The 26,251-nt window shown below is 32.0% G+C and overlaps 6 protein-coding genes across 14 annotated transcripts in view; 4 read left to right on the top strand and 2 right to left on the bottom strand.

The window, feature by feature from the left end:
• The window catches only part of LOC108691571, a 35,126-nt gene extending 29,046 nt beyond the window's left edge, over window positions 1-6,080 (top strand). For 4 of the 6 annotated variants that reach the window (XM_018199373.1, XM_018199374.1, XM_018199375.1 and 1 more), the window contains 8 exons: window positions 1,803-1,920; window positions 1,993-2,124; window positions 2,430-2,453; window positions 2,819-2,851; window positions 2,987-3,190; window positions 3,341-3,454; window positions 3,636-3,709; window positions 4,807-6,080. In XM_018199373.1, coding sequence (XP_018054862.1) covers window positions 1,803-1,920; window positions 1,993-2,124; window positions 2,430-2,453; window positions 2,819-2,851; window positions 2,987-3,190; window positions 3,341-3,454; window positions 3,636-3,709; window positions 4,807-5,113 — 1,006 coding nt within the window. In that variant the 3' untranslated portion in view covers window positions 5,114-6,080. Of the gene's footprint in view, window positions 1-1,802; window positions 1,921-1,992; window positions 2,125-2,429; window positions 2,454-2,818; window positions 2,852-2,986; window positions 3,191-3,340; window positions 3,455-3,635; window positions 3,710-3,960; window positions 3,977-4,692; window positions 4,702-4,806 lie in introns of all 6 variants that reach the window. The other 2 variants (XM_018199377.1, XM_018199378.1) reach the window with 2 other exon arrangements.
• A 1,228-nt stretch (window positions 6,081-7,308) lies between these two features.
• Window positions 7,309-12,882, top strand: LOC108691456 (myosin-1-like). Its single transcript, XM_018199208.1, has 11 exons — window positions 7,309-7,326; window positions 7,386-7,449; window positions 7,527-7,765; window positions 8,295-8,621; window positions 8,730-8,994; window positions 9,651-9,911; window positions 10,272-10,507; window positions 10,585-10,761; window positions 12,149-12,348; window positions 12,418-12,569; window positions 12,626-12,882. Exons 1-11 carry the CDS (start codon window positions 7,309-7,311, stop codon window positions 12,880-12,882), a joined length of 2,196 nt encoding a protein of 731 aa, XP_018054697.1.
• Window positions 12,883-13,510: 628 nt separating this feature from the next.
• On the top strand, window positions 13,511-14,796 carry LOC108691574. Of its 4 annotated transcripts, none has more exons than XR_001931927.1 (2): window positions 13,511-13,640; window positions 14,178-14,240. XR_001931927.1 is itself a non-coding variant. In XM_018199383.1 (2 exons), exon 2 carries the CDS (start codon window positions 14,306-14,308, stop codon window positions 14,765-14,767), a length of 462 nt encoding a protein of 153 aa, XP_018054872.1. In that variant the 5' UTR covers window positions 13,511-13,635; window positions 14,178-14,305; the 3' UTR covers window positions 14,768-14,796. The 4 variants fall into 4 exon arrangements, 3 of the variants coding, with proteins under 3 accessions (XP_018054872.1, XP_018054870.1, XP_018054871.1); XM_018199383.1 differs by having other exon boundaries at window positions 13,511-13,635; window positions 14,178-14,796; XM_018199381.1 differs by having other exon boundaries at window positions 13,511-13,789; window positions 14,178-14,796.
• A 656-nt stretch (window positions 14,797-15,452) lies between these two features.
• On the bottom strand, window positions 15,453-17,858 carry LOC108691576 (TAF6-like RNA polymerase II p300/CBP-associated factor-associated factor 65 kDa subunit 6L). The gene is made up of 8 exons (XM_018199386.1): window positions 17,532-17,858; window positions 17,104-17,335; window positions 16,872-16,969; window positions 16,607-16,798; window positions 16,400-16,527; window positions 16,108-16,312; window positions 15,766-16,037; window positions 15,453-15,687 (listed from the first exon to the last, which is right to left on the bottom strand). The coding sequence occupies exons 1-8, from the start codon at window positions 17,769-17,771 to the stop codon at window positions 15,495-15,497; spliced, it is 1,560 nt and encodes a 519-aa protein (XP_018054875.1). The 5' UTR covers window positions 17,772-17,858; the 3' UTR covers window positions 15,453-15,494.
• Window positions 17,859-18,632: 774 nt separating this feature from the next.
• Window positions 18,633-21,912, top strand: LOC108691572 (probable ATP-dependent DNA helicase DDX11). Its single transcript, XM_018199379.1, has 8 exons — window positions 18,633-19,312; window positions 19,391-19,867; window positions 19,938-20,491; window positions 20,580-20,803; window positions 20,904-21,083; window positions 21,246-21,330; window positions 21,435-21,565; window positions 21,667-21,912. Exons 1-8 carry the CDS (start codon window positions 18,633-18,635, stop codon window positions 21,910-21,912), a joined length of 2,577 nt encoding a protein of 858 aa, XP_018054868.1.
• A 241-nt stretch (window positions 21,913-22,153) lies between these two features.
• Window positions 22,154-23,965, bottom strand: LOC108691573 (aldose 1-epimerase-like). The gene is made up of 8 exons (XM_018199380.1): window positions 23,842-23,965; window positions 23,589-23,734; window positions 23,277-23,504; window positions 22,943-23,107; window positions 22,752-22,852; window positions 22,602-22,674; window positions 22,317-22,523; window positions 22,154-22,246 (listed from the first exon to the last, which is right to left on the bottom strand). Exons 1-8 carry the CDS (start codon window positions 23,963-23,965, stop codon window positions 22,154-22,156), a joined length of 1,137 nt encoding a protein of 378 aa, XP_018054869.1.
• Window positions 23,966-26,251: the final 2,286 nt, after the last annotated feature.

Here is a 26,251-nt window from a genome sequence, read left to right as displayed (position 1 = left end):
ATATATATATATATATGTGTGTTATTTATTTCCGATGTGCATGATTAATTATTATATTTCGTCAAGTCATCATACTTCTTTTTATTATATTATATTATAGAGAATGATTTAAAATAGATGACAAAAGATGACGAATAGATTAATTTATGAATATCTGATCTCTATGTAGTTAACAAACCTCTTTTAGAATTTCTATACAGGATATAATCCCAAAATTCGTTGACTTAAAATACTACAATAGTAAGATAGTTCTCGACAAATTAAATAAAAAAGTTATATATTTATAAATTTCTATTTTAAGCTGTAATTCTTGAAATAATAAGAATTGAAATATGATCAATTACAAAGTATATTTAGATGGCCACGTGTGAGTCGCGCGTGCGGTAGTATTAGTAAACACAACATTATGACTTGAGCTTTTGTACAGTTGACGTCGCTTCTAATCTGCTTTTATTTTATTCATATAATGAATATCGTTTTAAAAGTTTCATTAAATTTAAATGTTTTATTATTATATACACTTTATTAATTTTTTTCTACATAACTACACTGTTAGAAATGCTTCCTTTACGTGTAAATGAAGCTCGTGATTATAAATGAAATTAAAAGTAACGAACGATTTAACTGAAAACTAAATTACAGTAGTTACTTAAATAATGTAATGAACGTATGCATTAAATTTCACAAAATTTTATGAAAAATAATTAAATTTAATGTATTTTAATGTCATGAAATTAAATTCAAATTGTGTAACTTAAAATACATTAAATTTCATGAAATTTTTAATAGTGTACATTAAATGTAATTCAAGAACATTTCTAACAGTGAGTTATAGATTTTTATTGTAATTCTGGTCTCTCTTTGGAATCTGAGTCACTCGACCTTGTAATCAGCGATATTCTTATTATTTCCCAATTTGGAGCGTAAGAAACAACTCTTATAATTTTGTTCACTGAGACTCAAAAGAAAACCGAAAATTTTGAATCATGTAAGAAGAATATATTAAATTATCATTTCGATTACTGCTTGATTCTCATTCATCTAATACATTTTTCTTTATTAATGATGAGGACGCATTTCGGCGTCTACTAACACTTACACACGGAGAGAATTTTCTTTTAAAATTTGTCCTGAAAATATGGTATACAATACAATACAATATTTTCAAGATTTTTACCATGTACGGTAAAATTAATCAAACTTATTTTATATTTTATTGTAATTTTAATGAATGAGAGAGATTTACAATTCTTCAAAATATAATGTTGTCCCACAGCTATCATATTTTCAGGGTAAATTCTAAGAAAAGACTCTTTCCGCGCAGGTAATCATAATATTTTGTAATTGGTCATCTAAACCCCTATCCCAGAAACTATTGCTTAAAATAAAAATTTACAAATAATTTTTCTTATTTAATTTTTCGAAAATTGAAATACTAAGAGCCGGTTGTTCCGATTTTTTCAAATAAATTATGTGGTAATTTATCTATTGGATAAACAAAAGAGTAAAAGAATAAGATCATAAGAGAGTAAGAGGGTAAGATAGTGAGCTGAAGTTTACCAAAATAAACCAGTGAATTAAAATTAAAGTAAAATACGTTTAGTAAAATTAAAATTAAAATAATACTAAGTAAAATTAAAATACTATCTGGTTATAGTATTCTGAGTTGTACATTTTGAAACACTTTATATAATGACTGAAGAATTCTTCCTTTCTCTTTAAAAAAATTCTAGAACTTCTGGTGCAATTCAAGGAGAGTTCCGACAAATAGAATTACATGGATTTCGCTGTTCTTGTTTCAGAATCGGAAGTGACAGGATGTCAAGGCTATTACGCAGTAGATCGGGAACGGAATCGCCTCGTTCGTTAGACAACATGCGCAATCGTCAAGTTTCTAGTCCTATGAGAACGTCAGGAAGTGTAAGTCATGAGTCTACGCTCAAACTCAATTTGTCTGAAGGGAATATTTTGCTGATATCTTACTAACTATAGGTATCATCCTCGTGCGTCGATTCCGGTGACGAGGCCAGTCTCAGGATAGACCGCGGCACATATCAGTACATGTTCCAGGACATCGTCTCCATAAAGACGATGCTCCTGAAGCTCAAACGAGTTCTTCAGGAGGTACGACAGAAGCATAATACACGCTTGCATTTTACCTCGCTAAAAATTGTGCACGTCACATGTCACATCGCTTCTTGCGATCGTCCACATAAATATGTTTCACGCGTTTTAAGCGCAATGCCGAAGCAAATTGAATTTTAGCTCCAGGCCCGCCTTCGATTTCCATCATATACACGTTATCGACCACAAGCATTTTATTCCGTTATCCATGTACACGGTGCGTTTATATTTTTACCTATTTTTATTAACACGATCTTTTTTATTTTTCATTTTTGTCGTCGTCCTTCCTGATTTTGCGTCTCAAGTCAGGAGAGAACGATTTGACGAGGGTACGTTGCATTGATTTTCTTTGCACATTTATTAATTTACATCACCTTATTTACATGCATGTGTTTGTGTATTTATTTAATTATTATATATCATGTATAATATATACATTTTTTATAATATATTATGTACTTTTACTTACACGGAATCGAGTAAAAAATTATACATATGAAAGTTGCAATTATACAAAAGAAAGCAGTATATGAAATTGTAATTACAAGAAGATATGTGAAAGTTATAATTGCAAGAAGTAGACTCAATCCTCATTCGAATTCTACTGTTTTACTCGGTCCCGATAGCAAATTATGAAAATTATCGCCAACACTAAAAATAAATCTGTGCACTAATATCTGATATTGATTTTTAGACAGAAACTCTCAACCCATTCGATAATCCGAAGGTGAGTTCTTATATCTCCTATAAAAAAGTGCTCAGAAAATAGATCTAAAAATAACTTAGATTTTCGTCTTTAATTCTGCTTAATTGAAGTTGACGTTAAGTTAAATTAGAAATGACGTTATCGGTATTATCGCAGAATGGCCTCTTCTGTAACCTGAACGAGGGTGGAAGTAACATGACTGACGTGAGCACATCACCGGGAAGTGGTGGTAGTAGTATTGCGGACGAATTGGCGGATCTGAGAAGGCAAGTGGTGTTCCTTCAGGGTCAAGTGGAGGACCGAGATCGCACCATACAAGTGCGGGATCGTACCATCGAACTACTTGAGGTAAATAACGAGGTAAATCCCACTCGCGATTAACTATACCGCTCTGTACCGCGAAAAGCTCGTCCTCAATGGAAGTCTAATCGGTAATCATCCTCAGAGCACTCTTTATTATTAATTGAAGCGAATCGCATAGAAGTGATAATCCAATGTTAACCTTCGCAGCTCCAGATGTCCAAGCTTCAAGAACCTAAGAATACTCAAAGCTGTACTTTGTCGACACGCAACATCAACGTCTCCTCTGGAGATACTTGTAACGCCGCTACTCAAACAGAGAAGGTATCGCTTCATCGAATCTTTCAATCTCTTTATACGTACTTCACATCGTTTTATCTTTGTATTGTTACGATCATAGTAATCGCTTTTGTTTTGTGATTGCATTTCGTGATTCATTACTATTAATGTTCTGTCTTATCGTCATTCTCTCGATTAAAAGGAAATTGTTTGATTGCGGCTTTAGACACGTCCAGTATCGGCGGGACCCTCGCTCCTACAGTCACTCCCACAAGATGGTGTCATGGGGCCTCTCGTTAGGTGAGAATTTATCCTTTATTAATAATTGTTACACGTTCAAGTTCTAATATTTATAATCTTCATTCAACATACATTAATTTTGTAAACAATTAATACCATTGATCATCGAAAATTACATTTACGTAAATTATTCTTGTATCACTAACACAATCGCGTTTTCAATATCTTCTCTATCATGTGCATCATAAATAATAATGTTCTTTTTGCTGCTCTGGTCCCGCTCTTTGCTCGGGTGATTCCGCGTGACGCAGCTTCAGGATCGGGAAGGTAGAGTGCGTCAGTCTGTGTGACTTGTTATTGGGATATGTACTCCTGTCTGCATTTAACGCCCTTATATTCATGCATCTCTTTTATTTTCGTGCCACTTGTTTGACAATTCGTTATTAATAATTGCGTTCACATTTTGCATGGAATCGAGTAATTTGACTTCTCATTTGCTTCACAATTTCCGATTGATCAAGACAAATCCTGTCAGAACAAAATGATCGAGTTATTATAAATTGCTACATTTTGTTATAACAGCTTGATTATTTTATACAAAACATGATTATTTTATAAAATATAATAGTTTTATATATAAATTGTATTATATTTTATAGCAGTAACAACTATTCAACAAAATTATAACTTTTTGTTTTATTTTATCATTTTTTATTTTTTATTCAAGCTTGTCATGTCTTCGATCAATATCTTTTTTCTTTGCGAAAGAAAATAACCAAGTGACTGCATTTTGATTGAAAGCCTAATGATCGAATAAATTCTAATGTAATTTAGAAAATATCTTTAACTATTTGAATGTAGAAAGATTCGAATGTAGATTATTGTGCCGTTTACATTTGTAAAACTAATGTTTCTGGCATGTTGTAATAACATAGTTCATTTTTGTTTTAATGTTAATGTAATAATTACATCTTGACATTCCCAATTTCTTGCGATAAAATACTGGATTTATAATTCGTAATGTTTCACGCTGCCTTGATTAGCCATGTGCGGTAAGTTTTGAATTTTTTTCATTCGATCAACTCAGAATTGTTACTTGAATCGAACTTTTACGTCCGCGATCTCTATTTCTCACAGTAATAACTTCTCGATTGCAGTTGGAGTGACTCGTTGGATCGTCAGCGACCATCACTGCTCTCCGAGCTTAATTCCGCCGGGAGCCATCGCAAGCCAATCGAACGTTTACCTCATACGCTAAGACTCCGTCAAGAACAGACTCCGACACGTCGCATCAACATGCATGCGAGAAGACACTCGTCAGAATGCGTGTCCGGCTCGCCCACCAAGCCGAAGAATTGTATAAAATCGCCATGCGATTTGAACAACGCAGAACAACGTGACGCTAAGATAGAAGGAAACACTGTCAAGTCTCTCATTCCGACACCTAGAAAACTACGGCTTTAATGACACGCTGATTATATCGATTTTCTTTGCGTATAGCAACGTTTCTTTTCGTTCCAGACGTCCGTATCCTTTAATTAAATTCTAAAGTACAAAAAACAAAACCTTTGAAAGACATTGATCTCTTTATGGACAAATCATTTACATGAAATGTTTTATTTGATTTTTCATTCAGTAAACCTAAAACGCCTAAATCGAGAATGAGTCTGTAATTAGAATGATTATGGACTTATTCAGGTTTACTGAATGAAAAATTAAATAAACATTTCGTGTGAATAATTTGTTCGTAAGGAGATCAGTATGCCTTTCAAAGATTTTCTGTATTTTAGAATTTAATTTGTATATAATTACTCAATCGTATTTTCGCCAGACTGATTCGGACGTCCAAGATATCGTAAAATGATCTCGTTTTATCTGCTCGTACTCGTAATTAGTTCTCTGCGCGACATAATGTTCACGTCTTACGCGTTAACAATGATGTATGTTATTTGATATTATGCGTCTGATATAATTCGCCATAATATTTATGTAATGTGGTGCAGAGAGTGTCGCGCGTAGCCATCTATTCCTGAGGATATTTCGGACAGTGTGTAATTCGCGTCCACGCGCATTATAGGTATGGATACACTTAATTGTTAATATTAGTAAATTTCATTTCTTCACTTAAACGTAAATTTATCGAGCAAATTTTCTTTCTATAGCTAATTCGCTGTAATCAAACGAAAATTAGACGCAGTTAATCATTGTTAATAATCACAAAAAAGCGTTGTATTTTATTTGTCATTGTCATTCAAAGATATCGCAAATACGTTTGGATAATTTTGAGAAAGTTGCATGAATGTAACTTCGGTTTGTGGATATACCTTGTGACAAATAGATACGGATTATAATTAGTGAAGTCAGGGTATTATGTAAATTCCAGATAATTTTAATTTATTGTGTGCTTGGTATATGCTTGGTGCTAGTAAGTTCGTATTCGATATTATAAGTAAATTCGTATATGATATTTAGATTCTCTTGTCTTTCGTGTAAATCGAATAAATCCACGAATAAATCCAATTCAAATCTTCTAATGTTAAAAACTTTAGTTCTTGAGATTCAAAATCGTAATGTAGTTCGAGTTATTTTTCCGAACTGTAATCTCACAGATTATATATAATTTTTTTAGATTATATACTCTTCTAATAAGATAATTGAGAATCTTCTAATAAAATAATTCAAACAATGTGCATTTAAAAAAATATACATGTTTATATATAAGCCTTTATTTTCTATTAAAAAGATAAATGATAACAATAATTATTACAAAATATAAACACAAACATAATTTCATAAGTATTTTTTCGTCCGCGTTGTATGATATTCTGCAGTATTATAGCAAAACATTTCACATAAAATGAATAATATCTGGAGATTAACGAATGTCAGGAGAAACTAGATATTTTATGATCATTGTATTATATTTATTTGTTCATACATTTAATTTATATACTAATTATATTTGAAAATAAGAACGGAAGAAAAATGAGAGAGTGAAAGTGAAAAGAAGAAAGAGAAATATATATATATATAAATATATAAAATTTCATTAATTTTTTTAAGAAATATAAAATAAAATGTGGAGAATTAGAGAAATCTTAGCTTTTCCGCAGAATTATCTTCGCAAGATGCAGTCAAATATTTATAGAAATATACCGAGTAGTTCAAATCCACTTACTATTAATAACGAATACAAATTCATAGATCTGATATGGGATAAATTAAATGGCAATTTTATTGATATTATCGATGAGCAATCGACATTGATGTTAATCGCCCGCCACAGCTACACCTCGGAAAGCGAGCCTGTGACTAATGCGAATGATTTTAAAAATTCTGTCGCATCGTATAAAAGTTATGGTAAATAAAGAGCATACGTAATATAATGATTACACGTTTATTTTCTACATCCGACGACCATTATTATTGATATTTTTATTTTCGCAAAAGTCATAATGTAAATCGACTTGCATATCGATAAGCGAACTTCTCTATGAATTCTGTCATTGTTTTAAAGTGTCGCTTTGACGTAGCGACATACACATTCTATACTTTTTCTCATAAATTTGATACGGCAAAAACTTTATATTGTCAAACTGACGAGTGTCAACAACAGATATCGCTCTAATAGTAATTCTGTATATATACATAAAAGGACAATGTGTACATTCGCAGAGGTACGTGCTGTTATTCGATATAGTTGATTGAATCGCATTGACTGAGTCGCGTGTTGCAGGAAACTAATTGGTCCTACATTTGGGATGCGATGGGAGACCTAAGCGCTGTGCCGCAGAAGAAGAGTATGCGTATTTTCTATAATATACCTTTTTAACACAAAATGTGCCAGTTCGTCGTTAACCGGAAACAATTCTAACAGTCGTAGATTATCTCCTGGAGCGTTTGGAACACGGTCATATTTACACGTGGGTCGGCACTCTCCTTTTAGCAATCAATCCCAGCGGCGAGATCATCACCAAGGACATTTACGATCTCTCGCAAACTCACGAGTATGATAATATATGCGATGTGAGCTGTAAGGAAGTGTCGCCTCACATATTCGCCGTGGCTGCCCGGGCGCACTACAGGATAGTTCAGAGTCTCGGAAAACCCAGCCAGGTAAATCCAACTGTCTGAAGATTTGAGCACAATCTTCTTTGTGCATTGAATTATCTTTTCCTATTTCTTCAATTTAGAGCTGATACGAAATGATTTATGCCACCAGAGAACCCATCAACAGAGATAAAGAAAGAATTTTGTTGAAGTATTTAAAAATTTAGCCAGATGCAGATTTGAAAATAATTTTGTTGGATCATAAAAATAATTATGCGGGACACTTAAACGTTGATGATAATACTGCAAGTACTTTTAACATTCTAACAATCAGTTTAAGTGATCTATAATTATTTTGATGGTCCAACATTATTTTCAGATCTGCATCTAGCTCTTTTAGATACTTCAGTAAAATCATTCTTTTCATGTAGTAAAAGTCCAAAACTGATACTGAGGAGTCTCAAGGACTAAGGAGTACCAAGACACATAGTCTTTGTACTCGAATTGAATCTTATTTCTGAACGAATCCATCAAATTGATTGTATTTATTTATTCCGTTTCCTTGTACATTTGTAAACGATGTTTCTTCGTAAAGGTGATAGTCTTAAATGGAGAAACCGGAACAGGAAAGACCTTCAATGCATGGAAGGCGCTGGAATTCTTGACCAGAAACGCATCCCCTGAGGTTCTCGAGACACGAGATGTAGTTTGTGGTATCGTACGGAAGATTTCGGTCGCCTGCCGTTTGATATCGGCCTTCACAACCGCGCCCACTGAAATAAACAAAGTCAGCTCGAGGCATGTGCAACTCGTATGGCTCGAATACAAAATGGGTAGCATATGCGGAGCAACGATATCCTCCTATCTCCTAGAAAGGGACAGAGTCACGAAGGGTTGCTGCAATTTTCAGATTTTTAGTCAGGTGAAGGAGACTTCAGCTAGCTGTGCACATTTTTAAAAAATAATAATTTTTAATATATCGTTAATGTTAATCGGGCCTTTTGCTAAATTTCGCGAAACTGCATCTTAGATGATGAGTGCGGTAGGAAATGTAACATTCGCAGACTTCAAATTGTCGATGGATATGCGATACTTCATGATGAGCGACTGGGATTCTCTAAAAGTGCGAGAGTTCTGCGACGATTTCCGTGAGACTACAAGAGCAATGGATATGTTAGGGTTTACAGTGAGTCAGAAGAAGGACATTTTCTTCATTCTCTCTCTGCTCATTCACATGGGTAACATACAGTTTATGGAGGAAGACGATCGTTGCAAGATCGATACCAATGATCATCGTACGTAATCTCTCGATGACAATTATATTAATTATTTTACGTAATATAAATCGCGAAACTCATACAGTATTTTATCCGAGAAACATCCTGGGAACATCCTTAGGACGTTCAAAAGATATATGAGAGCCATGGGAATTCTCCTTTCTTTTAAAGCCTCATTTTTTAAAATATTAATATTCATAAATAAATTAAATAAATATTCATAGCAAATATGTTGTTATATTTACTTTTAATATTTCTAAACGCTTTATCACAATTTTGATATTCCAAAAATATTTTTTTAAGACACTTCTAAATATAAAAACATAGATTCTATTATATTACTCTTCTTTTATGTTAATATAATTTTAAATAAAACGTTTAATGAATTACACATTTAAATAACATTTTTTTAATGTAATAGTTTAAGTAATAATTTGATATTCTATCTTATCATTTTGACTTAAAAAAGATTTCGCTTGCGGCAAAGTCAATAAACTTCCTTAACAAAAGGGATTTCCGCGAATGATGCGTCTTCTCTCAAAAGACATAGAAATGTTCTTTGAATGTCTTTAGGACATCCCTTAGAAGTCTGTACTGTATGGGAAATGCTTTTCATTGGTAATAAGCGGTATGAAGGAAAAGTGAAAATTCGACAGATATCATGCGATTTTCAGAATCTAGAGAAGCCTTGAATAACACATGCAAGTTGGCCTGCATCAAAGAAGAAGACATCGCTGAATTGCTCACATCTACTTTAATAAACCCTCAAAACACCCGGCGTCGACACACCATTTGCCGACGTAATCTCAACACGACAAATGCCTGTCGCTACCGATTGTACAGCATCATCCGCCACTTGTACGATCTTCTTTTTAGCTGGCTGATCAACTTCGTAAACAAAATCTTGTCCGCCCGTTTGTACAGCGAGCGATTGGGTATTAAAGATGTTTTCTTCCCTTACAAAAATCTAATTTGATACTAAAATTACTTTGAAGGCCTAGTTTAGGCCTAGTTTCACAATTGACTATTAACTCTTAACTGAAGTTCAACTTATTCATTCTAGAATTGGAAAAAGATGAGAAATAAGTTGAATCTCGGTTAGGCATTGTTCAATGCCTTTAATGTTTAAAATAAGTAATTAATTATTATCTACCAGTACATATTAAATTTTTATAAGAATTAACCACTTCAAAATCTATAAGGACAAAACCGCTTTAAACAACAAAAGGCAATACATTATTCCATGAAAAAAAATATGATTTTGCAAATATCGACCGATATTTCTCGCGTTTTAGGAATATTGGACATCTTCGGATTCGAATGTTTTGATTCAAACGGCATCGAGCAACTTTGCATTAATTTTGTCAACGAGAGATTGCAGCAATATTTCATGGAAAACTATCTGGTGTCCTGCCGGAACGATCTACAAAAAGAAGGTCTCATCGACGATGAGGAATCGTTCACAATTGTGCAATTGTACGAAGATCGCATAAGCACGATCGAAAAATATTTATTTACTGCCTTAAACGATGTAAATATCTTACAAATATTTAATAAATGATATCTATTAGTGTGGGAGAATTAACGATGAACATTTTCGCGTCACAGATATGTCTATCGATTGTTCCGAATAGCTCGTCTACATTAATACGCCAAGTGAACGCTAAGAACTGTTCTGCAACAAGACGATTTTTGAACGTAAGGAAAGAAAATTTTGTTATACAGCATTATTGTGGTACCGTACAATATTCCGCTTACGATCTGCTTTCCAAGAATACTGATAAGGTAAACCAATTATGGTAAATAACAAAAAAAGTTTGTTATTTTTTCATTATCTTAAATAAAATTTAAAAATTCGAACTTTTTAAAAAAAGAAAAAAACTTCTTTTCCATATATAAAAAAAAAGAGTAAGAGAGTTTCATTAGAAAAACATGAAAAGTAAGTTAAATTAAAATTAAGCTACAGTAATAAAAAACGGATATTGGAAATACATTTAAAGATCATTTAGCAGAATATACAAAATATTAAGTCGATGTAGAAAATTTGTATTCGTCTGATTATAATTCAAAACAAAATTTTGGTAAAATCAAATTCAATATATCCATTAAATTATAATTTAATAACTTAATGGATAATTTTGCTTTGATTTTATCGAAATTTTAATGCATTCGATAAGTATAAATCTTTTGCATCAACTTGATGTTACATGCTAAAGATCTTTAAATGCATCTGTATAACGTTTCTATTACTGCAGATTAACTTTAATAAAATTTAACTTTTTAATTTTTACTTTTTACATTTTAACTTTTTAACTTTATAATTTTTCTTTTTCTAGTTCTAAGAATTAGAAAAAAAATAAAAAGTAAATCAAATTGAGATAAAGGTAATTAATAGAAATTTAAATGTTTCGATTCCTATCTGAGTGCTATTTATAGTTAGTTATTTATCCTTGTTTACATTCGGTAAACAATAAAGAGGCTTATTCTTTTTAGCTGATGATCGACTATGTATCTTGAAAAAAAAAGTGAAAATTACAAAGGTGAACAAATTCGATAGGACATTTATAATTTTATTGATCAACATCTGGTGAATTTGCTTTCTTCTATATACAATCGTACAAATTTTATATACAATACCCCCTGAACTTCTTGCACGTCTACGCATCTTTTCCTTCCTTTTTTCTCCACAGAAAAAAAAAGAGAAAATAAACTGTGCAAGAAGTTCAAATAAAAAGAAAGGTTTAGGCTGAGTTGTTCCACTTTTTGATAAACTTCAACTCACTATCTTATGTTCTTAAGTTGCCTCTACATATTATTAGCAATTTTATAAATATTCATAATACGCAAAATATTAGAAGCATTTCTTCAACCTGATTTAAATTAAAATGTCAATGCTGTCGCAATTCAATTCATTAAGTGCGGTTGATTTGCATTTGCGTATATCTTGCATGCAATGATACCTTATTCTGCCAATTCTGTAACTGCGTTTAGGAAAGACGTTTTGCAGTTTGCGAATTATAGAAGCTTTACTCTTTTATTCTTTTGTTTATCCAATAAATTACCACATAGTTTATCTGAAAATGAAACAACCGATCCTTAAAGGTAAAATGATACACGAGTGATACTCGAAATAAAAATCTGAATATAATCTAACGTGATAATGCATTTACAGATTCCGGACGAGATAACGATAACATTCAGCATGAGTACGAACAAATTTCTACACTCATTAATTACCAAAAATAATCTACATCAAGTTAATGGAAAAGTAAAGAAGCCTACGATGCTTTCCAAGCTCCGATGTAATGTGGACTTGTTGATACAAGAATTAAACAAATGTGACACGCATTACGTTCGCTGCATTAAGCCACAGTATAGTATATTTAACAATAATGCATAATCAAGTTTACTTTTTTATACAATAAAAAATGCACCTTGTAGGCGACTCAACAATCACGAGTGGGATCGAGACAATCTTCGCAAGCAATTGGCTAATACGGGTGTTCTTGACGCGTTACCACTGGCCAGATGTAAATATCCGATTCATTTCATCTACTGGGATTTCTTCAAACGCTACAGTAGAAAACGCATAGGTAAAGATTCTAAAAAAATTTTGAGCCTATTATATTAATTAATTATTTCTCCGTAGAAACCTGCAGTAATTTACGTATAGCTTGCAAAAACATACTGGAGTCATTCTTCCTGAACGACGACAATTCATCGGTGCATTACGGGAAACGTTTAATTTTTTTAAAAGAATCTATATTTCTGCGATTAGAGGCGGCTAGAAAGCGATACCGTGCCGAATGTGTCTGGAAGATCGAATCTTTTTGGTTGAAATATAGCAAGTATCTCTTTGCATGTATAAACATTCACATCTTCGTATCAATCATAAAGGCGCAATGAAAACTCGATGTGCCGAGAATGATTAATGGGTTTTCTATAATGAGTCTTAAAAAATTGACCAATAATAGTCGATTATTTTCTTCATTCGATTTTGATTAATTATTTTCTTGTGGTTTAAAATTTGAAACTTATGGCTTATTATAGAAAGCCATAAAAGATAAACAGTAAAATTAAAAATAAATAAATACATGCCACTATCCAACAAAAAATGACTCATTGAATTGACGTCGAATCGACATCTAATTGAATCATTTCTCGCTAGATAAATATCATTATATATCGTTATATTAGGTGTAGTAAAAAGAAATCCATTATTTTTCCATTCAATTTCATGCATATATCGATTAATAATTTTCGATGAAAAAATTCGGTAGACCAATCATTAAACCTGGGAGTTATACAATGTAACTTTTTCCTTAGAACGGAAACATGAAAAATGAAAATTTTGTACACACATGCATACATAAAGTTTTTCATTTCTACTCTAGAAAAAAAGTTACATCTGTTCGTGTTTGCACTTTTTGCACTCATAATCTCTTTACTTTTTCTATGGACCTTAGAGAAAGCTAACTTATAATCTTAAAACAGTATAGTCTTATGATTTAAGTCTTATGTCTTTAGTAACGCACAAGAATTGTCTTATGACTTATGTTTTAAAGGCCCCTCGTATTTATACATACTTTAAGATTTAAGTCACAAGATAATTCTTGCGCGTTATTAAAGATTTAAATCATAAGACACTTAAGATCATAAGTCAGGTTTCTGCTAAAGTCCTATCTTTAACATTCGAATATATATTATCTTGTCTTAAGTGCACAATAGTTATGGGGATTTCAAGCAATGTGAACGAGTCTATCTCGTCGTCATAGGCTGCATTCCACTTGACGCTCGCAACGCTCTTGGAATCGTATTTCATCTTAGCTATTTATCAAGTGTTAAGATATAATTTCATGCTGGCAGTCAGTGATCATTTTTAGCATTAAAACAGGCCACGTGATCAAAATTAACGAATATTAAGTTTCAATTCTAATGTAAGAGTAATTCTAATTCTAAGAATTAGAAAAGATAAACATAAGTTAAACCGAGATTAAAATTAATCTTACATTGATGAACTTAATGTCAATTTGATTATTGCTTGTTTTAACGTAAAAAGCGTTGAGTGTGAGCATCGAAAAAATTTTTAAACAAGGACAAATAATGCTTGCGAGAATTGTAAATGCCAAGTGAAATATAGCTATAGAGATTACAATTAAGAGAGAGAAAATTCAAACTAATTTCTACTATCTTTTGCGCAGAGAATTATACGCAATATAAGGAAGAGAACATAATTGATGATACTCGGGAAAATGTTAGCACCAATATCCAAAATGAATTAATTGAGGAATCTCAATCAGAATTTAAGACCGTCGCGTTTGTATCAGGAATGAATTATGCAGAACAGCACGAATCGCAAGATGTAAAAGAAACTTCAGAAAATACGGAAAATGATATTCAAACGATCGTTCAAAAAAATTTGCGCGAGCAATCTCAATTCGAGAGATCCCTGTTAGAATACGAACGTATTATACCAATACAAGATTGTCCACGTTTCATGTCTGGAAAATATGTAGAAATATTGACAACATTAGCAAAAAAAACTGCATATATATTACATTGGCTAGATGGTGTGAATAAAGCAAAAGATACAAAAAAAAATAAACCATCGATATTAGAACTGCTGCGAGAAGAGTACAATAACGATCAATCAGACAGTAGCAATTGCTGCGAGGATATTCAATTACAAAATCATAAATCTTTAGATAATAAGTTTCATGTACAAAATAAATGTGAGGAGAATCGTGCATATTATAACGAGGCAAGTAGCATTAATAATATGATATATTGATGATATACTTTATCCGTTTATATTCATGAAAAACTCTTATTTAGAAGGAAGATTTGTATATTATACAATGTGGTGTTTTTACGCTATTTTACAAAAATGGAATTTTGAGTCGACGACGTCCAGCAAGGGTAAAGTATAAATTGAAACTGTGAAGAAAAATTACATAATTAAAAAACGTGCTTTATTATCTTCTTTTAGCTACCAATTAAAATACATACTCGTCTCAGGTGTCTACCCAACTCACATTATTTGGTACATACGGAGTTACCACAGGGTCTACAGGATTGTCTTTAAAAAGAATATTTGTATAAATATAATTCTTAATATTTAGGAGAGTCCCCCTGAACTCTCTACACTAAACACATATATACGTACAAATAATTTTTATCTAATTTATATTGAGGTAAAAAAATTCATTTAATTTAAAAGATTTACATGCAAACTTTTAAGAACTTCTTTTGTCTCGACTGACGTGAATAGGAATTCGCGTTAGAAAATAAGATTAACGACATGCTAGTAGAGACTAGCATCTAAAAATCATTAAAAAATAGAAGTTTCATGAAAGAAAAGTAATGACAATCTCTTTAAGTTTTAATTAATAAAAACGATCTGTATACAGCTATAACTATTTAATACAAAACGAATAATTATATATGACAATACTTGTACATGTAATACTAAAATGTTCGAATGAAGCTTATACATATCTTTATAGATTATAGAACAATTACAGACAAACATTTGCTAAGTTATAAAAGTTGTAAGGACCCTTCTTTTTATCTTTAATTACAAGTAATCTGCGCGATGCGACTAAAGCAAGAGTGGCTTGAAGGTCACTTCTTAGAATTTGATAATTAGCTCTTAAACTGACACGTCTTAAGTTATTTTGTGGCACCGGACGGCCACCAGCGAACGCAAATCTGTAATCACGTTTAAATTATATAATAAAAATGTTACGCATTCATGTAACTATTTGCTATTAATTTTATGATACACACCTTATTTCTCGTCTCGGCCCTCTCAGAGTGGAATCTGGAAATGCCGTTTGTCGATCCCACAGCATTCTGGTGTTAAGCAACGATCTGACTTCTACGTATCTTATCTTGCTTTTAACGATGATAGGCAGTGTGCCAATTTTCTTATCTCTCCTTTCTCTTGCATTATCATCACGATTAGTAGGTATATACGGTAATAACGAGTCTCCGTAATGCTCAATAAAAGGAGTGAGGTTTAAAGAATCCTGCGATTTCATAAGGGCACAAATAGCTAGCTATAATAATTACAAAAAAATTAATTAAAGAACCATATACCAAGGATTAGAATATAATATTGATACTAACAGCTATTCGTTCCCAAATAACTGAACCAAACGAAGCGTAATAATATAAAATATTTTGTATGGAAAGTGTGTGCGCGGTGTCATGTTGAAAAAATATAAGAGGCTGAATGCTCGCTAACAATTCCACAGCCATTATCCTTTTTTTGTAAAACTCAAAGTTTTCCATTTCACACTTTAAAAGAACATTCTCCAATGTTGGTATATACCTGTCCATAAATATTCAAAGAAGTTAGTTTTTTTATGAAATTATTTTACAAAATAAATACAAGATTTGTTTAAAAGTTCTATATTACTTATCGGCAATCGATGGCCAGCGAAGCATCAATTTCAGCACGCACTCTTTGAAAAGCACCTCCAAATTTGGATGTATGAAACTCTGACCCAACAATAATTCTAACAATAATTCTGTTAATTTATCCACCTTTAAATAAGCACAAAGATTTAAGATTCATTTTGAGTACAAATTTACAAAAGATGACTATCATTTTACAATTAATTACCGAAACTAAGTGATAGGGATAGACAGCTTCGCTGTTACTGGCAATGGCAATTATAAGTTGACACGTCCGTGTAGAAACACGTGTATATTGTGCATTATTTGAGATTACCATAGACCTAGCAATGGACATCAATTTGTCAATAACTCCTTCATCCCCTAAATGAACGTTTGTGGCACAGTCATTAAGTAAGACCTAGAAATATAAATAATAATGTTGCATTTATGATAATATTAAAAATTAATTCATATGTATGTGTTTTATATACCTGAAAGGTTTTTTGTGAACCATTAAATAAAGTTTTCAACGCGCGTTTGGCATAATTATGACGCGCTTCTGTGAGCTTCAAATCACATATCTCAGATTCTAAAAAAAAAAAGAATTTTAACACAAATTAAAAGATTATATTGAGAAATTAGCAGCAATTTCAAATTAAAATTATGTTTTATCAAATATAAATTAAGAGATTCATCATAAACATAAATTTTAAAAAAACTTGCCTTGCAAAAATGGCACATTAGTTTGCGTCAGGCACAACGGATCATTCATTTGATTAACGAGATTAACAATAGATTCGCTAGGCACATACACCTTTGCTTCTGTATGATACTCTGGTAAGGATTCTGGTGCACCAAAAACTGGATCGGCATCACATAAGCTAGTGATTACTGCATTTACATCCATAGATGTCAGACGTTTCCTCTTACTATGTCTTAGTCTTGTAACACATTTCTAAAAATGAATATTTTATAGAGATGATCAACATTGTAAATGTTAAACTATTAATCTTTCAAAATTCTGTGTCTATCTAACTTGATAAAATTCTCGATCTTTGCTCATTGAGAAAAATTTAAATTGCTAAAGATTAAATAGGAATTATATTAAATAGAAATAGAATTATATTAAATAGGAATTGTATTGTATTTACATGTAAAACTTCTCTTAAACGATAGGAAGCATCTTCAGCTAATCTTTTTAATAGAGGATCTGGCAAGGGATGCATGCCCAGTTCCTCGCCGATAGCAGAGACCCATTCAGTGCTGAGCATAGCGTATCTCCTCGAATTATTATCGATTGTAATACTGCTGGTTCCTGCATCTCGATTATTATTGTTATTAACAAATGAGCTACAGTATCCCATAGCTTGATTCGACAATAGCTCTTTCATGTCTGCTTTTTGTATCCACGCAGAATTCACGACTAGAGTCTGTCAAATTTATTATACGCGGATATCTTGACGAGGCACTGGTCAACTATAAATATAGACAAAAACAAAATTATTTTTAGAGGTTAATATTTAGAATTCGCGAAAGAGAAAAAAAGTTAAAAGTCCAAAATATTCAACTTGAATGATTATTGTACGTACATATATATACCCATTGATATATATTAATTTTATAACAATAACGTTCTTCTGAAGTAATTATCGAACGAAATAATTATCTTGTAATAAATATTTCCGTTATATCTTTTCGTGACTAAATAAGACCCTTTGAGGTTAGATAATAAAACAAGCGACTATAGAAGAGACATCTTACTGTGGTGATGAAAAAAAAAAACAAAAAATTTGTAATTCAGAATTATTCTGGTAGAGGGCTACTGTTTATCAACACTGTGTTCCAAAACTCATTAGAAAATTCCGTAGTGCGTGATTATTCCGGCAGAGGACCTTCACTTTTAACATTTGTTCCTAAATTCATCACAAAACTCTCAAAAGAAAGGCGGGAAACTCAGCAACACAAAGCAGAAGAAATGCAGAAAATAAAATACAGAATTTACAGGGAATGTGTGACAGATTGATGGTTTATTATTATTATATACATACAATGCTTTATGTTGCATATTATCGTATATAGTATACTCAATTCTGTAAGAATTACAGAACGCAATTCTACAATTCATTGAAAATTATTTCTGCTAAGATATGTGTACAAAAATGTTATTCTCTCTTTTTAGGAGGAGTGATAAAAGTTTTATTTAAAGAGGGAGCAGAGACTTCACATCCTAAAAAGTTTTAAAGGAAACAAGAATGGAACCCCCGCAGGAATTTCCATTTCCCTTCCCAGCATACGAAATCCAGAAACGATTTATGAGAGAACTTTATGTTTGCTTGGAAGGTGGTAAGCTGGGTCTCTTCGAAAGTCCCACAGGAACTGGAAAGTCCTTGTCCCTAATTTGTGGTGCGCTTAAGTGGTTGGTTGATCACGAGAGATGGAGAAAGGAAGAGTTAACTTCGACGATCGCTCAAATAGATGATAAATTAAAAAGCTGTGAGAAACTATCTGATAATTGGTTTACTGTGCAGACGGAGCAAATAGAGCTTAATGCTGAGAAACAGCCGTTGCAAGCCAAGCTAAATGCACTTCTTGAGTATGAAGGCCAAAAGGAGAAACTTAAAAAGATGATTGTTGAATCAAGGAGAGCGAAAACAACTGGAAAACTGAGGCAGCAATTCATCAAAAGAGTTCCAGAGTCAGATAAGACAGAGGAAGTGAATCCTGATGTCTGTGATATCGAGAAGGATCTTATCTTGGAAGATGGATTATCAAACTCAGAAAGTTCTGAAGAAGAAGACACGGATGAACCTTTATTTAAGAATACCAAAATCTTCTTCTGCTCTAGAACACATTCACAATTGACACAGTTTGTCCATGAATTGAAAAGATCTCCCTATTCTCAAGAGATTTCTGTAGTACCGCTCTCGTCGAGGTTATCTCTTATTTATTTTTAATATTTTAATATATTATCTAGCTCTCTAAAATTTATTAACATCTTATTTTATTCTAGACAAAATTACTGCATCAACAAAAATGTCAAGAGATTGAAGCACATCAATCTGATAAATGAAACCTGCCTTCAGCTGCAAAAAAAGAAGACTACTGTTAAGAAAGAAAAAGATCTAAAGAGATCAAAAACTGCAAGCAGTTGCCCATTTATACCAGGTGATCAGAAACTTTTAATGGCTGAGATTCTAACAAATATTCAAGATATTGAGGAGATAACACAGAAAGGACAGGAAAATAACACTTGTCCATATTATGGCTCAAGAAAATCTCTGCAAAATGGACAATTAATATTAGTACCATATAATTCTATTTTTCATAAGAACACCAGAGCCAGTTTAGAAATAGATTTAAAAGGGAATATATTAATAATAGATGAAGCCCACAATTTGCTGGACGCCATCGAAAGAATGCACAGTTCTGTAATTACTGGGAGAAATTTGCTTCACTGTTACAGTCAGCTGTCGCAATATCAGAAAAGGTATTGTTATACTTCTTTCGATTTGAATTGTTTTCAATTAAATAAATTTCTGACTGTAATATGATTGTAGATTTGAATCTTTGTTCTCTGCTAAAAGCGTGATGTATTTAGGCCAATTGAGTTTTTGCTTGAAGAAGCTTCTAACTCTCTTTGGAGCAACAATGAAATCTCATCCCAATGACGCGATCGATAAAACAATAGCACCCAAATTATACAAAATAGAAGATTTCGAAGTGCTTACAGAGATTGATACAGTAAACATCTTCAAATTATTAGAATTCATCAAAACTTCAAAACTAATTCATAAATTACAAGGATTTGTTGAACAATATGGCAATAATATTAAAATTAATGAACAAAAGACAAAGAAATCTGGCATAACAGAATTTTTAAACTCGATTAAAAATAATGATGTATCCTCTCAAGAAACTATTAGTATTGCGGACACATCAAGCAACAATGAAGAACAGACGAGCAATCCTTTGATGGCAATCTTAAGTTTCTTGGAGTGCTTAAAAAACAGCTGCGCGGACGGCAGAATATGTGTTCTACCTAGCACTACTGTTGGACAAGGAATTATAAAATTTCTATTGTTGAATCCTGCAGCACATTTCCATGACATCGGTAAACAAGTACTTTGAAACTTAATATACATTTTCTCATTTTTATCTTTTTTTTTTTGAGTATTTTAAATTTTTTGTCACAAATCTAGTGAAAGATGCCAGATCTGTGGTACTAGCCGGTGGCACAATGGAACCAATGTCCGAATTCGTAGATCAACTATTCTTAATGGCGGGTGCTACACTAGACAGAATTATGACATTTTCGTGTGATCATGTAATTCCCAAGGAAAATATCATATCCAATGTTGTAACGCGTGGTCCGACTGGAATTGAATTCGAATTTAATTATCATAGTCGACAAGATATAAAATTGGTAATAGAATTATTTTTATCTCTTTGATTATTATATTGTTTAAAGAGAAAGATGTATGTACTTAAAAAAAAAAGAATATCAACAAAGATTGATGTTTTAGCTGGATGAATTAGGTAGAGTATTATTAAATTTATGTAACGTTGTACCAGCTGGAATAGTAGTATTCTTTCCATCTTACAATTATGAAGACACAGTATTTAAGCATTTAGATAAATCTGGCGTTATATCCAAAATTTCTACAAAGAAATGTATCTATCGTGAACCTAAATTAGCATCACAGGTATTTTTATTACAAGTTTTCTAAAAAATAACTAATATTACTTATTTAATTTTAACTAATATTACTTATTTAATTGTATTAAGGTTATTTATTTATATGTTTATTAATAAATAGCTAATATTAGTTATTTAATTTAAATTAATCAAACAACATTATCTTTAGATCAATACAATATTAGATCAATATGCACATTCTATCAAGAATCCACAATCCTCGTGTAACGGAGCGTTATTGTTCAGCGTAGTGGGTAAGTAAATTAAAATTATATCAATATAAGAATCTTATTTGTATTTTTATTTATACTATTTTTTCAGAAATATTGAATTTTTTAATTTACGTGATATTTTGTAGGTGGTAAATTAAGCGAAGGTTTAAATTTCTCTGACGATTTAGGTCGATGTGTCATAGTCATTGGCTTGCCATATCCTAATATTAAATCATCAGAATTACAAGAAAAAATGAAGTATTTAAACGAGAATGTTGTACGTACTCAGATTTCTTTATTGCAGAACTTAGAGAGTAGTTTGATTTTATATAAATTTTATATCTTCCATTTTTTCATTTTCCAATTTTTGTTTTGTAGAAATCGGACGCCGGAAATAATTTTTACGAAAATTCTTGCATGAAAGCAGTGAACCAATGTATTGGTCGATCTGTTCGTCACATTAATGATTACTCGACGGTTGTACTGTTAGATAAACGTTATTGTCACAAAATCAAAGTACTACCTCAATGGATTCAACGCTCCGTGACGATTAATAATTCATTTGGTTCTGTAGTTGGTAACATCGCAAAATTTTTCGCAGCGAAAAGATTTAAGAAAGTTTAATCTGTGATAATAAATCGATTAATTAGAATTACAAAATTACAAATGGTCGTTACTAATATCTGTAATAATTTTTCTAATATCAAATCGACTATGTGATAATTTAATAATAATGTTTTACTTAATGATATAATTGTGTTTTTAGTTGATACTTCATAATTATACTACTTCATAATTATAATATGAGGACCGAATTATTTTCTATACCAATACAAGTTCGATGTTTTTCTAATTTAGAAACACGTCACATGTAATTGGCCAATTGGATGCCAAATTTATAAATTAAATCATGACAATAGACATCTCCTGGTCGTAAAATAGAACAGGGAAAATGCGACTAAAAGAAAATTAACTTGAATGTAATAAGAAACATAATCCTGCAATATCTTAATCGCTTTACTACTCACATAATTAATAGCATTTGGATAATTTTGCGGTTGAATACTGAAAGCACAATGCTTCACGTAGCGAGCACCTTGCTTTCCTGAAATAAATTTCTGTAATTCGCCTTCAGGTGCCACATCTTGTTCCATCTCATCAACAGCCTTTTCTTCCTTGTATTCCTCTTCATGATTCGAGCTATCATTATATGCACTAGCAGAATTATTTCCAGTCTACGATAACGATATATTTTTTGTATTTTGTTCAAGATGGATTATTATGTATTTCGATTATCATCGCATTTATAGTACCTCAGAAGTATTACATAGACGACCACCTGTGTAGAACTGTACGCCAGGCTGATTTGAATAAATCTCCAGAACGCTGTATATGTTTATTTATAATTCCAGAATATTGCTACAATGAACCTGTGCTATGAATAATATAATTGTGAGCCTTACCGACCACTTTTCGGATGGATCGCTTGAGCGACGTATGCATTACCACCATGCCAATTTGGTGTGACGCAGAAGTTATGATCGTATCCTTCTCCCGGAGGAACCTGCAGCTTACGCAAATTCACAATATCTTTTTACACAATTATTAGATAATGATTCATCTACTGTAATTTGCATGAATTTCAATTTGATGCCTTCTCGATACAGCTTTCCAGAAATTTCGGTACACGCAAATCCATGATGGTTCCTCCGACCCCTCGGATGCTGCCGGTTGGTATTGGATCCGTATAATCCGCGAAGGTCCAGCGGTCACAGTTCAACGAGATCTTGTGCTTCATCAATTCCTCTTTACCAGCGTCCTATAATTATATCTAATTAAGTAGACCTGCCACACAATTTCTTACTGAAACTAGAACTGTTTTTTAGTATAGAAATAAAAAGAAAAAGTATTAATTAAATCATTGTTCTTCATATTTTTAGGGTGGTTCCAGTTTCAACTATACTAACACACACAGGATGTATAATTACATGTCCAGCGAGGTTGAACAAAGAACCGTGCGAGATGTTCACTATAGTGGAATTTGTCGTTGTTGCCCGGATACCTATTTCCAGCATATTGTCAGGCATTAATTTGAATCTCACTGTACTCAATACTGCACCGGGATATCCCTCTTCACCGTCTTTACTTAGATAAGTCATGACGACTGAACATCCATCAATATGCGATTCCCACAACTGCCGACCAAAGCCTTTTGTCTGAAATAAAAGAAAATGTCTAGTATAAGATATTTAATATGAATTTGTTAATTCTTGAATGGACTGATAACACAACAGACTTACACCTCCATGCAGATGATGCTTGCCGAAATCATTTTTCGTTAACTCATAAGTTGTGCCTTTAATGACAATACTGCTATCTCTTATGCGATTTGCGCATCTGCCCAGGATACATCCTATAAACGGATTAATCTTGGGATTTATATAGCCTGAAAAAACACGAATCGTTTCCATTAATTATTTATAAAATTAATTGAGAGCGATGAGATTAAATGAACATGATGGACAAATATGTAATTACGTCAAGAGTTCGTACTCTCCAAATTATCGAAACCAAGCACAACATCCGCGACACACCCAAATTTATCGGGATACTTTAAAGAAACAATTGTCGCACCCCAGGAAATGACGGTGATTTCTAAGTGATTCTTATTAATCATCGTGTACGATTTTACTGGCATCAACTGGAGTTCTTTATTTTCAACATCCTCTTTGCTGTCATAATGTATTTTATCCTCCGCAGATTCTGTAATTAAAATGGCTTTTACATCATTCTATCACTGATACAGAAATAGGGCTGTCTCATGAAATAATAAAGCACCGGCATAAATTTTTCCAAATATTCCTTCCGTGATTGTAACATCCTTGCAATTGCAATCGTAAGTAACCATGTTTCATTTCTTAACGTTATCCAGTTTGCTGTCAAATCATTTGTTGCAAATGTAATGAAAACAAGAAATTTACTATTCAACTTCGTGTCTACATCAAACAATTCGTGACATTAGTTTTTATGATAAGAATAACAGGAAAATATTATTTCGACATTTTAAATACTTTTCGTTGTTTCGACATCAGAAAATCGTCTAAAAAAAAAATGAAAATTTTATAGGCTCAATTGTATTGTAAACCACTTTAAATTTTTTTAAAGAATTATTATATTTTGTAGGAATGTGGAAGACATTAAATGATCGCTCAAAGAGCTAAAATTGATGCTGTTATTTAAAATTATTTATTAATAATAATAAAATTATGATGAGAATAAAAGTAAAAATAAGAGTAAGTGTAACGTATTATTTATAGTTCATAAAATGTTATCATAATAATAATACAATATGCTAAAATAATAAAATAATAAACCTATTTTATTATTATTCTTATTATCATTTTTATGTATACTTCAGTTATTATTTATAATTTTTATATAATTAATATTTATAGTGTAATGTACAATACTTGGAAAAAATACATGAACTTTTAGTGCAGGTCAGACATCATACAAACACTTTTTCTGAAGTTCTCTCTTCGTAGTTAGGAATAAAGACAACACATTAAAAAAATCGAAGACAGAATATGTTATTATGATATATTTTCCGTTTTTAAACAATCGAGTTCTCAGAGATCCGTGAAATTAATATTTATTCGTTTATTATCTTCCTGCTCGTAGATAAAAATCGATCTCCTTTTTGGTAATCTACGCTCATCGCCTAAGAAATCGGTAAAAGAAAAAGATTAGATTCTCGGATCGAAAGTGAATACTCCCGCGAAATACTTTACGCGAAAAATCGCCGCGATAAGAGTTATATTACATTGAAAAATTTTCTCGTCGAAAGCTTTGGATTTTTGCGATGTTTCTCATTTACTTTAAGGCGCGCACCGAAGCGATTCATTATTCTCACTTAAATACACGTGGAACACATTGCACTTAGCTTAACATACTTATAAACTATAGAATTACTCCATTAAATAAATTGCCTGTGACCTGATGAGTTGCTGTTACGTTCTACATTCTTTACAGTTCATGTATTACAAAAAGGAATACTGACAAAAAAAAATTTTAACTTCGCGTATTTATGTATATGTATGTACCAAACTGTGATAGCCCCGCGCCGATAAGTCGTTTTTATATTTATGAAATACATTAAACTTTCTACACACGCCAGAAGCGTACAAATAGGAGCTACCACAGCGCAGAATATGTGTACATCGAATAGACAATTCATTTATAATTAATCGTCTTGGTCGTGGTCGTTATTGTACAATTTGCTAAATCGCGCAAGCTGCATGCAATCTCGATACAATCTGTTACGTCATAAAGTATATTTACACCTTTTAAATGCAACATTATAAGAAACAGCATTTCAGAGAGCAAACGGGATCCTCCATCATATGTTTCACGAGGCTGATGAGTATTTTTTTTGTTTCAGTGCCTTAATGTCCACTCTCGTTAGGTCTAACTAAACTAATGAGGACTACATTGTAAATGTGAGTTGCATATTATATATTACGTAAAAACAGGTGTTAGAGAGAGTCTCGCGTTACGATCCACATTCGTATGCTATTTCCCTCACATAAATTTCATAAATTTATCCTGTATCAAAGTGTGTCATACATGTAACAAATGGCAGAGAGAAAAGAATTAAAAGGATGAGAAGAATTCAGTACTGTATAACATTAATTAAAAACGTTAACTGTTTAAAGGAAGAAATTCATTTCTTTTATACAATTTTAAATCTGACAAACTAGAGTTGTATGTAACAAGAAGATATCTAAAAGAAGAATTATAAATTACTGTCATTGGTATATATTATTAATATATGTCATACAAACGATACATGATAAATTTATTAAGTTTTTTTTACAGTGAGATATATTTATAGATTGATATTATATAAAGAGACCTCAGTTGTGTTTGATATGATACAACGTAATTTATCTCGTAAATATAT

Source organism: Atta colombica, unplaced genomic scaffold, assembly GCF_001594045.1.
Source record: "Atta colombica isolate Treedump-2 unplaced genomic scaffold, Acol1.0 scaffold47, whole genome shotgun sequence".
Lineage (NCBI taxonomy): Eukaryota > Metazoa > Arthropoda > Insecta > Hymenoptera > Formicidae > Atta > Atta colombica.
The sequence above is the reverse complement of the archived record's forward strand: the minus strand, read 5'-3'. Positions and strand labels throughout refer to the sequence as shown.

Coding starts and splice junctions, on each gene's coding strand:
- LOC108691572 (XM_018199379.1), top strand. CDS start 18,633: ATGGAACCCCCGCAGGAATTTCCATTTCCCTTCCCAGCATACGAAATC. Junction 20,492..20,579: donor AGCACATTTCCATGACATCG/GTAAACAAGTAC, acceptor TCACAAATCTAG/TGAAAGATGCCAGATCTGTG. Junction 21,084..21,245: donor AACCTAAATTAGCATCACAG/GTATTTTTATTA, acceptor CATTATCTTTAG/ATCAATACAATATTAGATCA.
- LOC108691456 (XM_018199208.1), top strand. Junction 7,450..7,526: donor CGCTGTGCCGCAGAAGAAGA/GTATGCGTATTT, acceptor CAATTCTAACAG/TCGTAGATTATCTCCTGGAG. Junction 9,912..10,271: donor TTTGTACAGCGAGCGATTGG/GTATTAAAGATG, acceptor CTCGCGTTTTAG/GAATATTGGACATCTTCGGA.
- LOC108691573 (XM_018199380.1), bottom strand. CDS start 23,965: ATGATTAATAAGAATCACTTAGAAATCACCGTCATTTCCTGGGGTGCG. Junction 23,735..23,841: donor TGGTTTCGATAATTTGGAGA/GTACGAACTCTT, acceptor GTGTTTTTTCAG/GCTATATAAATCCCAAGATT. Junction 23,505..23,588: donor AGCATCATCTGCATGGAGGT/GTAAGTCTGTTG, acceptor CTTTTATTTCAG/ACAAAAGGCTTTGGTCGGCA.
- LOC108691574 (XM_018199383.1), top strand. CDS start 14,306: ATGAATTATGCAGAACAGCACGAATCGCAAGATGTAAAAGAAACTTCA.
- LOC108691576 (XM_018199386.1), bottom strand. CDS start 17,771: ATGAAAGAGCTATTGTCGAATCAAGCTATGGGATACTGTAGCTCATTT. Junction 16,970..17,103: donor TAATGTGCCATTTTTGCAAG/GCAAGTTTTTTT, acceptor TTTTTTTTTTAG/AATCTGAGATATGTGATTTG. Junction 16,038..16,107: donor TTATTTGGGAACGAATAGCT/GTTAGTATCAAT, acceptor TAATTATTATAG/CTAGCTATTTGTGCCCTTAT.